The 13,509-nt window shown below is 45.7% G+C and overlaps 1 protein-coding gene across 1 annotated transcript in view; it reads left to right on the top strand.

Moving 5' to 3' along the window:
* The window catches only part of LOC143214829 (uncharacterized), a 32,885-nt gene extending 19,847 nt beyond the window's left edge, over positions 1 to 13,038 (top strand). The window contains exon 3 of the mRNA XM_076436276.1: positions 6,955 to 13,038. Coding sequence (XP_076292391.1) covers positions 6,955 to 7,562 — 608 coding nt within the window. The 3' untranslated portion in view covers positions 7,563 to 13,038. The remainder of the gene's footprint in view (positions 1 to 6,954) is intronic.
* The last annotated feature ends 471 nt before the right edge of the window (positions 13,039 to 13,509 follow it).

The raw sequence follows: 13,509 nt of genomic DNA, 5'->3' as shown, positions 1-13,509 counted from the left end.
TAAAGTCAGCCGTGAACTCGTGCCACCCCCGGATCCCATTCCACGCTAACTACCCTCTTGTTTCGCACCCGTTCCACACCTTTTATTTACCTGTTAATTAGATCGTTGCTTAGGGGGTCGGGTTAATTCCAGATAACAAACCTCTCATCAATAATGGACGAATGAATCATTAATTCTGAAAGAATTTGTAGAGCCTGTACGATGCACAAAAATGATCCGTGAAGGATTATACAGATGAGCGAGGGTTGCAATGAAAAAAACAGCTTCCGCGTTCTCAGAGTCAATGATCCTTCGATCGAGGTTCCTCCTAACCGCGTGAAAGGGGGATGGATCGAAGAGTGTAAAGAGAGAAAGAAAGAGAAAGAAAACGAAGCAATTTCTCGGGGCGGATTCCGCAAGTGTGTCCCGTCTGTCAGGCGAGATCGTCGGGGATCCATGTAATTACGTCCTTCGGGATCGGCCGATGACTTCACGACAAAGTATACCCTCTCGGTTTTACCACTTTATAATCAACGAGCTCGAGTATACCCCTTCCCATGATCCCACGGTGTCCGCTCGAACGCGTACCGTAATCGCTCCTAATTACCCGGTCCTTCTTCATCTCCTTCTCATTCTCTCTCTCTCTCTCTTTTCCTGTCAAGAGTTCCCACCCCGGGCGACGGCAAGCTTTCGGTCACGCGAGCCCACACGATCTACAGATCCACGGGGCACCATGGAACCCCATACAATCCCCCTCTACTCGAGTCCCGTAAAACGCAACAGATCACGCACCCCATCGAGAACTCTTTTTATTTTTCAGGATTTTTGTATTCTCGCCTCGAGTCGCTTTTAATTGGATCGGGGCCTGGTTGATTGATAATTATCACGACCACCCCGTGGGGATCGTACGGGATTCCTTAATGTATTTTTCGAGATCGTTTATGTGGGCACCCGGGCAACCACTTTCATTTTCTGTTTGAAACTCCTTTTATATTTTTCTTGGCTCGTAACAAAATTATTGCAGATTTTGATGCTCTTGGTTGATCATTCATTTCAGGCATACAAATTGACTGTCGTAGAAAATTTTGATTATTAACTATAATGTTGAACACTAGAAGCTTTTGCTGAAAACATATGATCCAACTCGAATAGGCGATTAAACGAATTGCACGAAAGGCTCAGGATCACCGAAGAGCCATTTAAATAGAAAATTCGCGTAGGAAATACAGCATTGATATTTCAGTAACGTCAGCCGGAGGAAATACCCTCGTAAAATGTTATTCCCCAGCATCCATAAGGAGGCAGAGCTGACGCAGAAGCTTCTTACGCGTCTCGCAGGAGTGTCTGTATGCGGGGATCGATCGTGAGATTACATAAAAGTCGCCCGGAATAAATCCTGCGGGGAACATCTTCACGAGAATCGACGAATCGATCGAGACTCCGCGAGAGTATCTTCCGTAAGGGTAGAAACAGGGTCGAAGGGGTGGGATGTTTGCCCCGAAACGAAATTTATAGATCGTAAATCGACATGCCGTTCTTCTTTTTCTGTCATTCCGGGGAAACGCAATTTTCTGCGGAAGATTGAAATTCCCGCGATTGTCAGACCCGCTGCGCCTCTATTATTATATAAAATTCATATTTCAAAAAAGAGGCCGGCCTTTCTGCCCGGCCCGGCCCGAAAGCGGAAAGTTATTTTCCCCGTGGCCGTGATTAATGGTAACGACCCACAAAATTTTAATGAATCCCGCGGACCTCGAGAGATCGAGAGAGCAGCCTCGTTATCGGTCGTCTCGGCTCTCGATTCCATTCTGCGATCGGCGTTCTTAACGAGCCGGTGATCGAGTTAAAGCTTTATTTATTAGGTTTGTTAACCGACGATCCCCACCCGGTTTCTTAATTATGTTTGGACACCCGACACGAAACTTTGTAGCCGAGAAAAAATTAACGCGATCGCGCGATCCAACGTCGATTCGATGGCTCGTGATTTCGTTTCTTCTCTTTTTCGCTTAACGGGAAAGAAGAGAGCGTTCGAGAGTTGATGGTTGTTTTAACGAAGAGAATGAAGGAGAGAGGAAAGTATGTTCTCGGTGGTAACTCGAAGGAAGTCAAGAGAATCCCAGGAGAGAGAGAGAGAGAGAGAGAGAGAGAGAGAGAGAGAGGGAGAAGATTTAACTTCATCTCTGACATCGCCAAGTTAATAGAACTCGGCAAACTTCCTACCTAATTCGCCCTTTATCGAAGCAAGAAACTGAAATGAAACTTCTGCTTCCGATGGAACTGTTCGCGGGCTTCATCTTTCATTGTCCCGAGTTAGGGAAGACACGTCTCGCGAATTACGTTACTCTTTGCTCGGGATGTTCTCCGATATGGAAGAAGGAAGATATAGTTTCTAATTGTCCCGAGACAGAATTGTTTGTGGCCAATTTTTCGTATTTTTAAATGTCTCTGAATCTTTAAACATCGTGAAAAAATGTGTAATTCACGAGTAACCAATTGCCACCTCGCTTTAAGCAGATTTAAAAACTCAACGCTATCGAAAGGGCCAGTCCCATGATTCGAAAGTCTCATCGTGCATGGGAAATTAGGTCGTTCCCATTTAAAGAGGCGATCGTCGCAATTCCCAGGAGATTCAAGAGAAGGATAGAGGGGTAGCAAGGGGATGAAAAAAGGGCGCAGAGCCACCCTTGTGAAAAGAAAAGTTTCCTGGGATTTCTGCGCATCCTATGGACGAGCAGGTGAACACGAGAGGCGGGAGAGAGAGAGAGAGAGAGAGAGAGAGAGAGAGAGAGATAGCCTGTTAGCATGAAAGCAACCGAATTTCCCATATTCCACGTGAAACTCGATTATCCGTGTTTCTGCGGACAAAGGACCGCGTTTAAGCAAGCCTTTCCCGTGTGCGGCGAACACACGGTTCCATCATTGTTATTTAGACGACCGGAATGAAGTTCAGAAACAACTTGGCAGTCCCGTGAATTGTGTATAAATAAGTTTTATGACGAGAACGCCCGGCCAGAAGGTTGTTCGCGATGATGGCTGTCGAACAAAAATAGATCGAGCCAATGTTATCCCATCCCTCGATCGCAAAATATTCTCGTCTCTTAAGAATCAATAATTAACAGCTAGAAATTGTAGCAGAATTTTTGTGTAGAATGTTAGGAACGAGGTTCACTGTTGATTATATTTAGCGGTGAGAACGTTCAAGTATGTGGAACAAGTGTCCCGGAGCTAAAGGAAGAGGATATAGGCGAAAGAGAAATGGAGGAATCAGGAAGAAGTATGGCGCGAGATAAAGAACGATGAACGAGACAGGTGTAATGCACTGGAGCAAGATAAGTGTACGGAGAAACAAATGTAGAAAGAAATGTCGAGATCGTTCGGAGAACTTGGCAGCGAATTTAATTGGGAACTCTATTCGAGACTGTCGGAGTTAAATCGTCGAGGCGATTACTCGGAGTTTAGAGAAACGAGATTTTTCTACGAGTGCCATGAAGAAAAATATTAATTCGTTTGAAAGCAATACGTTTTCAAATTATAATTGAGCACTTTCCGAGCATATTTTATAACCTGCCAAATTTGATTGAAGTTCAGAAAATGCGAGGGGGTTGGAAGAACGGTGACCAGAATTTTTACCTCTCCAATTTTTTGTCGCTAATCGAATTCCTGAGACTTTTTGCTAGTTAGCGAAGCAAGGTGTTAATGTATCGAGTCGACGTGTCTGGTTTTAACAGTCGAGAAGGGATGTTCGAGGGTTCAAGGTGGACTGTGAGATCGTTTCCGGACGGTGGCCGTGGGACGAAGCACTGGGACACCCTTCAAGCCCTTTAAATTGTTGACTAACCTAACCCAATCCCGTCTCGGAGGCCATAGAAAAGGAGACATTTAAATCTGGGTATCCCTGTGGGAACGTCCGGCGTCCACGTCCTGGGGGGTTGTCCTACAGGGGGGGAAGAAAAACAATGAACTCGTTTCGGACTGGTCCCGACTCTCCTCTGGTGTCGACGGGATAAAGAAAAAAAAAGGGGGCGCCTAATGTATAAAGCCTCTCAAAAAATGGGCTATCGTGAAAAAATCGTCTGGTCCCAGCATACCGTGGCATTGGACGGTTTCCTGGTGGAATTTTGGCCTACCGGAGATCATAATCGGGACTCGTTTGCCCCTTTCATAGTGAAATTGAACTACCCTCGCTACGTTCTCCAATGTGCAATACAAATCTCAATCCGAGTCTCCGAGTCTGAGAACAAGATTTTCCTTTCTTGTCGAAAATCTTGGTAAAACATTTTCAATTCCCACAAGAAATATTCATAAAATGAAATGTTTGTACTTCTACCCTGACATATTGAAAAGACATTTTAATGTTATTCGAGCGATTTGTTCGTGGCATTTCGAAAAGAGACTGCCGTAATACTCGAAGCGGTACAAACAGTATTTCCTCTCGCAAATGGAAGATTCAACTTCCCCGAAGATACCTCCCTCATCCTGGCATTTATCAAACGCTGTATCCTTCATCGACCAGGTAAATACTATACATCCACACAAACAGCATTTCCATAAGCGGACGCAAATTCTGTTTCCCAACTACTATCCAAGCCCAACAGCGGCGCGTCGTTACATAATTCATAACAAGAGCAGTCTCTTCCACGTTCAATCTCCCCCCTCGCCCCCTGCTCTCCCACCAAAAAATAATGGCTTCGAGCTTGCTGAAACTTCGCCGGAGATTCCCTTCCCTTCTGTTTCCACGGTTCTAGTCAATTTCGGTCCAACTCTCTGCTCCACTCCGTTCCAATAACTGTCGAGCCAAGTATGAAAGACTGACGTATCTTCAATTGATGGGACTTCTTGTTTGCGAATCCTACGAGCTCGGCTGGGGCCTCCGGAACCGCCAAATTAACTTCTTTTTTCATATTGTTCGATTGCATTTGCGTTAAGCGTTAATTAACTGATTAACTCATTGTTTGGACATTGATGCATTCACGGATCATTTCTACGAATGTCCATGGATAAATTGTGAACTCTTTCGTGGCAGGGGGGATATCCATCATGTTCCCACGAACAGGTATGAGCAAAGTAGCCCAACTCGACGACCCTTGAGCACTCTCCCAGCCCCAAGAAGACTTAATTTCCTGGAGTCAGCCCTCCCTTCAATCTACACAGTCGCTACAACTTTCCTCCGATGTTCCCGTCGATTCCCAAAATATTACACTCCATAAAGAATCACTTAATTGAACATCCCAGATATTATCTACGACGTTCCCAGGCAAACTTCGGCAACTCTCACCCTGCCTGTTCCAGTTCTCACAGTTTTACGGATGTTCGTCCGAGGGAGTGTCGACCCCAAGGTTTCTTCAAACTTTCAGACATCTGAAACATCCCCTGGATCGTTAGCGACCATTCACGAACAGTAAATAATTTATCTCTGTAACTTCGAGAAGGATCAATATTTCTGCATGAAAAAATTACATTGATATTCTGGAAAGATTGCAGAATACATCCGTGAAATATGAATTCGATTCATCCACCAGTTCCTTTCCAAAAAATTCCCAAAGGTGTCGGAGAATCTAAGGGTTCGACCGGATTTCGCGCGATCGCTCGACAAAGTGTCGTTTAATTGAACACCCCCTGCGTTGCCATAATCCTCGCGGTTCCCAGGAACAGGTAAGCTACTCGCCGTACCTGCCACGACCCGTTCTCTCCCCTGTTTCTCATAGGGGAGGAAAGTGTGCGTATCCACCGACAGACGGCGGCCGAGCCACAGAAAGAGAGGCTCGTGCGAAATTCGATGATTCGCAGGACGGATGATGGGGTGGGTAGCGACAGGTAGTTCCCATGGGAGGCTGCCGGCCAGGGATTCCCACAGGATAGAGCTTGAAACCGGGCCACCGAGTCGAAACTGAATTCCGGTCTTTTTTGATTCCCGCTTGATCGCGAGAGCACGGAGCCTGTGTCGCGAGGACACACGTGGAATCGGGTTCTTCGGCTTTTCACGCGATCTGGTTTCTTCTTCAGAATTCTGGTTCCTTCTTCAACATTATCTCTCTCTCTCGTTGTTCGTCTTCTCGTCCAACAATCAGAAATTCATGACGCGATTGTATGCCGTTTCGTGCGCGCAAAAGTCGACTGGTTTTCTGTGCGAATCGTATCTGGTACGAGGAATCTCCTCGTCGGAGATAAATGGCGACCCTTTGTAACACCCAGAGGCAATTTATGGAGTTTTATTTAACAAATTATGTCACGTTCGCCCGAGGGGCTCTGCTGGACCTGATGGAACCTGGCCGCTCGAATTGCAACCCTTTACCGCGCTCTGTTCAAATTTGACAGCGATGGTTCTGATGTGGCAAAGAGTTACAAATTTTTGGCAACATGAGATACAATTCTTAAACTGTTTTTTCTGTTTAAACTACTTTTAATATTTGAGTAGTCATCACGAAAGACAATCGCACGGTTAAAAATATCGCTTGACTCATTAAGATCTTATCACAGACTTCAACATCTTTTTCTCGTTCTGAAATAAACCATTAAAAAAATGCCCTGCCCGATCAAGACGAGACAGTCATACAATTATAAGTAACGCGTCCTTCATCAAGGTCCTGTCAAATTATTAACCCTGACAGGCAGGTGCAAATGCTGGTACTCTAAAGAACCAAAAGGAGCGCTTTCACATATTCCTTCTCCTCATCTTCATAAACATCCTCTCGAACTATACAAAATACTCTTGAAACGTGGTCCCCTATTTTCACTGCACAACAAGACTACCCAAAATCAGAGCTCGCACAGAAATTCCGTGAAAATCGATTACTCGAATTGATAATCCCCCGAGCAGGACAGTCGATCGATCCCAGTGATAATCGATCGACAGCTTGCACCGAGGAATCCGTTCGATCCATTAAACCGTCCCGAAGCGAGAGATACGGCTCGATAGCAATTAAGCAGTTGTACAGTTATCAGACACAATCGGCATACAAAAATTGCTCTGCGCAGATGCGGCGGAGAGGTTGCTGACGTTGTTGGGCGTGGACGATGAGAACGAGGACCTGTTGTCCTCATCCGAGGACGAGGGCGTGGAGCTGGACGAGCTGGAGGACGAGGAAGATGAACAAGAGAATACCAGGCTGCTGCATCAGTTAGCTGCCTCGTTGGCAGCTGAATTGAAACAGTCTCATCAAAAGCAGACTTCTTCCTCGAGACTATCCAGGAGTCCTTGCGACAGGAAGGATCTGGAGTCTAGCTATCTGGAGCACGACTGTCTGGAAGATCAAGATGTCCAGGAGATGTCCTACCACGACGAGCTTCCAGAGAAATGGCCGTGCTCTTCGAGTTCCCGGGACAAGCAAGACTTCAGGGAGTCGTACGAGTATCTGGATCATCGTCTAAGGATGGACGAGGATTTAGAAGATCTGAAGGATTCCAGGAGTCTCCAGGAACAAGTCCCAGCGTCCTGGGGAGCTGGATGGGACGCCTGTGCGTCCGAAGCTCTTAGATACCTAGTTGAGGATGAAGGTCTGCCGCTGCATCATCCCACGGTCCTAGCTATGAAGGACCATCTGGAGATGCAAAGGGGACGAGCTTTCGCTCAGTATACTGCGTAAACTTCATCGATCTCTGATCGCATCAGTAGTTTTTTAAGTAACCTCGTTGGCGGGGTAACTTTCGACCCAGTGGTTGGGTCGATCGCTTCTGGATGGGGGATCGAAGACGTCTGGTCTTGGCTACTTTGCCACCTGTTACTGTGGCTTCGAGATAGGATTGCATAATTCATTTTGGGAACCGGTGGACAGCTTTGCAGGATCGCTCGAGGTGTAAGGATCATCGCGGACTCGCGATTTTTCGGATGATTTACCGTGTGCTCTGATAGATCGGGATAGGAACACTCCTCCTCACAGACAGAAACGTCGAAAAAATTCGGTTTTCATTGTTCTTCGCAATGAAATTCCACAATAGAAATTCTGAAAAAATGTGACATATTTTTGCAGATTTTTTTGTTGCAAACTGTGCTCGTCACAAATGAGAAACCTCAACAAGAGTAACTTTTATCCTCACAGCAGAAGCGTCGAAAAAATTCGTTTTTTATTGTTGTTAACAATGAAGTCCCACAACAATAATTCTAAAAAAAATTAACGACACTGCCTGTCATAGTACTTTATCAGGGATCTAAACAGTAAAATAGCATGTTCTTTATTTTTTACGACCACAGTGCTCGGATAGATTGGAATAGGAAGTGTCTTTTGATGATCGAAGCATCCCTGTATCACCTCCAGTCGATCTCGGAAGATTTTCTACTTCCTCGCTAACAAATTAAAAAATTCCAAGAAAATCGCTTCTCCAGCACATCCTCGACCGAAATAGTACGATGTTGAACTTCACCTCGATAAGGAAGCAATTGAAGAGAGAACGTCTGGCGAGTGATTCGGGGGAGGATCATGAATCTCAATGACTCGTTTGCGAGCTCGGTGTCCCATAGTCGTCAGGGCCATTGAATCATGCTGGTAGCATGATCGTCTCCGCGAGCCAGCCGAGTGTTCCCCGCTCGCGGTAAAAGAGGAATCTCTTCTCATTCAGATTATGAAATGCATTCACCGTGTGTTTGTAAAGCAAACGACGCCGCTTTCACGCGTAGGAACCATAAGACTGTGTATGTATCTGCGAAGAAACTGTTCCCGTCAGATTCGAAACTTCTCCGTGGCGGTTTTCTGGAAGACTGTGACCGGCAACCTTCTTCACTAGACTCGCCGAATTCACGGATTCAGGGTCTCTATGGTGGAACGAGTATTAAATGGAGGACAAACTTAACTTCCAATGGCGGATCAGACTCGGACGATTTCCGTTTCAGTCTACCGAATCCAACCCCCACCCCGTTTCCATCGTTTTGTTTCCCCAAACAATGCGAGCCGTCTTCTTCTTTGTTCTCTCGGTAGCGCGATTCGTTTGTTCATCCCCCTATTCCATCCCTCTTCTCTCGTTTCTTTTAATGTCCGTTCTTATGTATCGTCGTTAGAGTGCTATCAATAATCGTCGTCGCTGCGAACTAATTAGCATTATCGTTTTTTTATTATCCATTATTTATTTTTTACACTTACTCGCGATAGGCTTAAGGGATCTTGCGAGGATCGACACTCGCGCACTCGCTCTCGATCCATTGGACGTTAGATTCGGGGAACGAATGTCAATGCGAATGGTTCATACGCTGGATCGATATGAACGAAGAGGGGGTGAGTTCCACCCCCTGGCTAAATTAATTCCACGAGGGTCGTAGATCGCGGATGTAAAATTTATGATAGAAATAGAGTAGCAAACCATTCAGAGGACACGTTCACAGAAGAAACAACTTCATTTTTAATCGGATACAAATTGTATATTTTCTCTGCGTCGTTCCCTGAAAGTATGCACTTTGAAACTTTGGAAAATTGTAACTTTTCATCCTCTGAACGAGGCAGAATTTTCCCAGCGTTTCAACCCTTTGGACTAAGTTCTTAATTTTGTGGAAAATAGAATTTGGGGTTGTAGGATTATTGGGAGATTCCGGAAAAAAGTGTTCATCGTTCGACAAAGAGGGGTTGGAACGTAGGGAGCTGAAATCAGAATTAAACACACCCCTAGGAGAGATTCGTAGATTATTTTATCATAAGTGCGTGAGAGGCGGAAGCTGGAAATTATGCATTTAATTGTTCGAACCTTGCGTCGCGTTACGCTCTCGCGGAAATTACATTTTCTACCGTCGCGTTAGCCCTAATTTCGTCGAAACTGAGTATTGCTCGAGTTCAAAGTCTGTTGCTAATTTCCCTTTCATTTTTCAACGGAACAATCTGTCATTAATATTAATTGTTGTTTCTGTAGATTATAAATTTTGGAGTCAGAGTATTGGATGATTCGAGATTGCTCAGTGTTCTGCGAGAATGATTTCCCGGTGGAATATTTAATTGCAAATTAACGTTTGTTCGAACGATCGAATAAATCGCTTAACGGGACGCAAGGATCGATCGATCGGCTGGCGAATCGTATACGAAAAAAAATCCGGATCCAGTGTCGCCGGACGAAAAGGACTATTTTAGCGATCGACTGCGCGCGTAACGAGAGAGTTCGTCGGTTAATAATTAGGCGTACGAAGCTAATCGAATCGGTAGATCTAGATAGGAGAGAGAGAAAGATCGTTCCTGGTATACGAGCGGTGTTCGACGTCGACATTGGATCGATCGAGAAAAAAAAAGTGTAGCGGGAGGATATAGATCGCCGCGAGTGGTTCTGGGATCGATGACCGACCTCGATCGCGAATCACTCGCCGTCTAATCAAAGTGAAAAACCAATTCATTCTTCTTTTCGGTAAAAGACAATCGATCCCGCGGCTAACGACGTTCGCGATCCATCAATCGGGATTCTCGACCCTACTCGGGAATCGTTTCTAAACGATCGACGGACGTCGACCGGGATCGTTCAGGATCGACTCGTCCCTTGTACATATGTATGATATATCGTTTTAACTTATACACGACTATTGTTACTTTTACAATAAATCATTGTAGATAACATTGACCAGTAAATAAACGAGCGATAAGTTAATTTACTTCTGTACGTATTAATCCACCCTATTTATTCTCCTAGATAAATTGTCTAGTATTTGAATAATTCTTCAAAAATCAGGATCAAGAACAATGAACGAAGACTGCTTCATTCAGCTTTACAGCTGTTCTTCAAATTCAGGTAAGAATTGTGATCGTAATTGATTAATACAGTCAATTCAGTTCCCACTTTCCAAAATCCTCAACTTTTCCACAAAGAGCCAAAACGGTCATCAGCCTCCATTCCCCGGCTCCAAGAGGTTTCACGAGCTTATGGTCGCTGGAGGAATCATGTTCCACGATTATTTGTCCTCGTCAGCTGCGTCCAGGCTGGCCTAGCGTCTCCTACGCGGGATCCTATCGGGATCTAGGGGCCAGGATCTCGAAAAGGCGACCACTATGGGATCTTGTATGGACTATCCGGCACGCGACCAGTTCGAATGGGATCCCATGGGCAGCTTTATCGGCTGGTTCGGGGATCTCTACGCCAATGGGGCATCTGGTGTCGGCTCGTAGCACATGCCATGCATCTGCTCCGTCGAGGTACTTTTGTTGTCTTCGACGTTCGCCCGGCGAAAATAAGTCGAGGCTGCTGTTACTAAGGGAATCTATGCGCTTTCGTTAAACACGCCGACATCGACGATCGTCAACGACAATCTATCCCGATCACCGGGAGCACGCGTAATTAGCGATCACTTTGTCGGTAGGCCACCGCTCGTTGCTAATCTGCCTGTCCGCGTTCCTTTCGCGACGGATGGATCGATCGATCGCGATTTCCGATGGATCTGCGCACGGTGCAGTCTTCTAGGGATGAAGGACAACGGTATGGAGATCCTTGCGGCGTCTGCAGGATTCTATCGGGATCAAGGAATTCTTTATGGTGTGCAGCAGCGAGCGAGTTGCTTCGTTTTTCATGTTTTTGAAAAAATGTAGTTCCTGCGCCTTGTAATTAATAGAGACAATTTTTATTTCGCACAAAAATCCACAGTCTATTAGTTACACCTCACTTGGTGGGGCCTGATATTCAGGTGCTAAATGTAAATTACTGGTTTCATCGAATTTTTGGTCAGCGACTCCGTTAATCCGGTCGTTCCTCCCGAAGATCTTCCTCGATCCTTCGAGATCCGATCTCTAATCATCCCCGGAACATCCTGCCGGGTGTTTCGAGACGTTCGACGGCAGCTTTTTTACCGTGGCCCCGAAATCGTTTCGATTTTTTGGGAGGCAGCACCGTTGCTGGCCCCTGTACGCTGTTCGGGCCCCTCTACGGGGAACGGGAAGGGAACAGCTGTTCCTGAAACCGTCAGGTGGTATCCCGATGCTCGTCAGCTGCGGGGGTGAGAATACGAAAAAAGGGTTGAGCAGGATCGTTCCACGCGCGACCGAATTCCCTGGGCCTGGCCGATCGGAAAAATCGAGACACGAATATTCCTGGGACCGAAATTCCTACGGTGTTCCACAGGGTCACTGTGGCTGGTGCGAGAAATCTGCCTCTCATAGTGGCGCGTGGACGAGTCCTCGAGGCGTTCCCGGTGTTCGATCGAATTTTTTGAAAGGAAGCTTCACATCAATTCAGGAATTGTACTAAATATTACTTTACGAAGACAAAAAAGTACAATAAAATCTAGCCTGTATATAAAAGTAGGATAAAACCACACCAATTCTTATTTTAAAATCGCAACTCGAGCTCGGAACAAGCCCAGCCGTACTTCATAATAACGGGTCTGCTCGGCCCGCAGTCTTATTCCCGGGGAAAAGAAAGTTTCCGTCGAAGTTTTCGCATCGGTCCATTTTCCGGAGAAGACGGCAACAGAGAACTTCTCTGGGAACTTCCTGTCGAACAAGTATATATCCAGGCAGCTCGGGAGTCGAGTAAATTATTCCCCTACCGAAACTGAAGTATCAATCTCGAGCTTTCGCCATTGAACCGCCAGCATCCATTCGAACTGGCAACAAAGTTTGAATCAACAGCCGAACGATTCCCGGACAGGGTGAAGCAGGAACAGTTGATCAGTATGCAGTCCGCGAGTGTCTCTCAGCGAAGTTGAAGCAGGATGCCGAAACGAAGCAAAAGAAGGTTACACGATGGAATCCTGCGATCCTGCAGCAATGTGCAGAAGCTGTTCTGTAATTCTTGCAAGCCCGGAAGCTGCGTGACGGTCTTGTTTTTAAGCGACTTCGGAAAAGGAGAAGGTTACACATTGAGAAGCTGAATCGGTGAATGAATCAAACGTGGCGATTGTCGAGTTTTTTGTCGAATCCATATCGATAAGAACGGAATCAACAGAAAAATCGACAATCGTCATGTTTAATTTATTAGCCGATTCAACTTTTGTGTTCATCGACGTCAATCGCCACCGGTGTCCTTCGTTAGCTTCGCGAGGACCTTTCAACTTCCAGTTCCACGGAACCCAGTTTCTTTCAAGTTCTTCGGGCAGGATCACGATCGGTTCGAACGATACATGCATTTACAAAAGGCATGGACAAATTTTTGCTCGATCGGAGGTATTTTCAAGGGATACCGCCACTTCTCCCGGCAGCACGTCTCACCCTTGAAAATGCCTCCGATTGAGTAAAAATTTGCCCATGCCTTCTTTAAATGCATGTACCGTTCAAACCGATCGCAATCCTGCCCGAAGAACTCAAAAGGAACTGGTTTCCGTGGAATTTGAAGTTGAAGGGTCCTCGCGAAGCTAACGAAGTGCACCGATGCTGATTGACGTCGATGATTAAAGGTCTGATGAATAAATATCTGTCTGGTCGAATATATTGCTTGTTATGCTATAAAGAACTTCAACTTCCGCCGATGAGCTCAGGATCTCTTCGATTTCATTTTCGAGACATTCGCAGGTGCGCTCGAAAGGGTTTTAAATCTGTCTTCATCTTAGGCCGATTGGAATTCTCATTGAGAAACGAGAATTTTTTAAAATTTTATTGTGAAGTCAAGTAGAGGCATCTGTAGAATATTCCGACCAAAAGTATG

The sequence above is a fragment of the Lasioglossum baleicum genome, chromosome 13, assembly GCF_051020765.1.
Source record: "Lasioglossum baleicum chromosome 13, iyLasBale1, whole genome shotgun sequence".
Taxonomy (NCBI): Eukaryota; Metazoa; Arthropoda; class Insecta; order Hymenoptera; family Halictidae; genus Lasioglossum; species Lasioglossum baleicum.
Note: the sequence above shows the minus strand (reverse complement) of the source record. Positions and strands in the feature narration are given on the sequence as shown.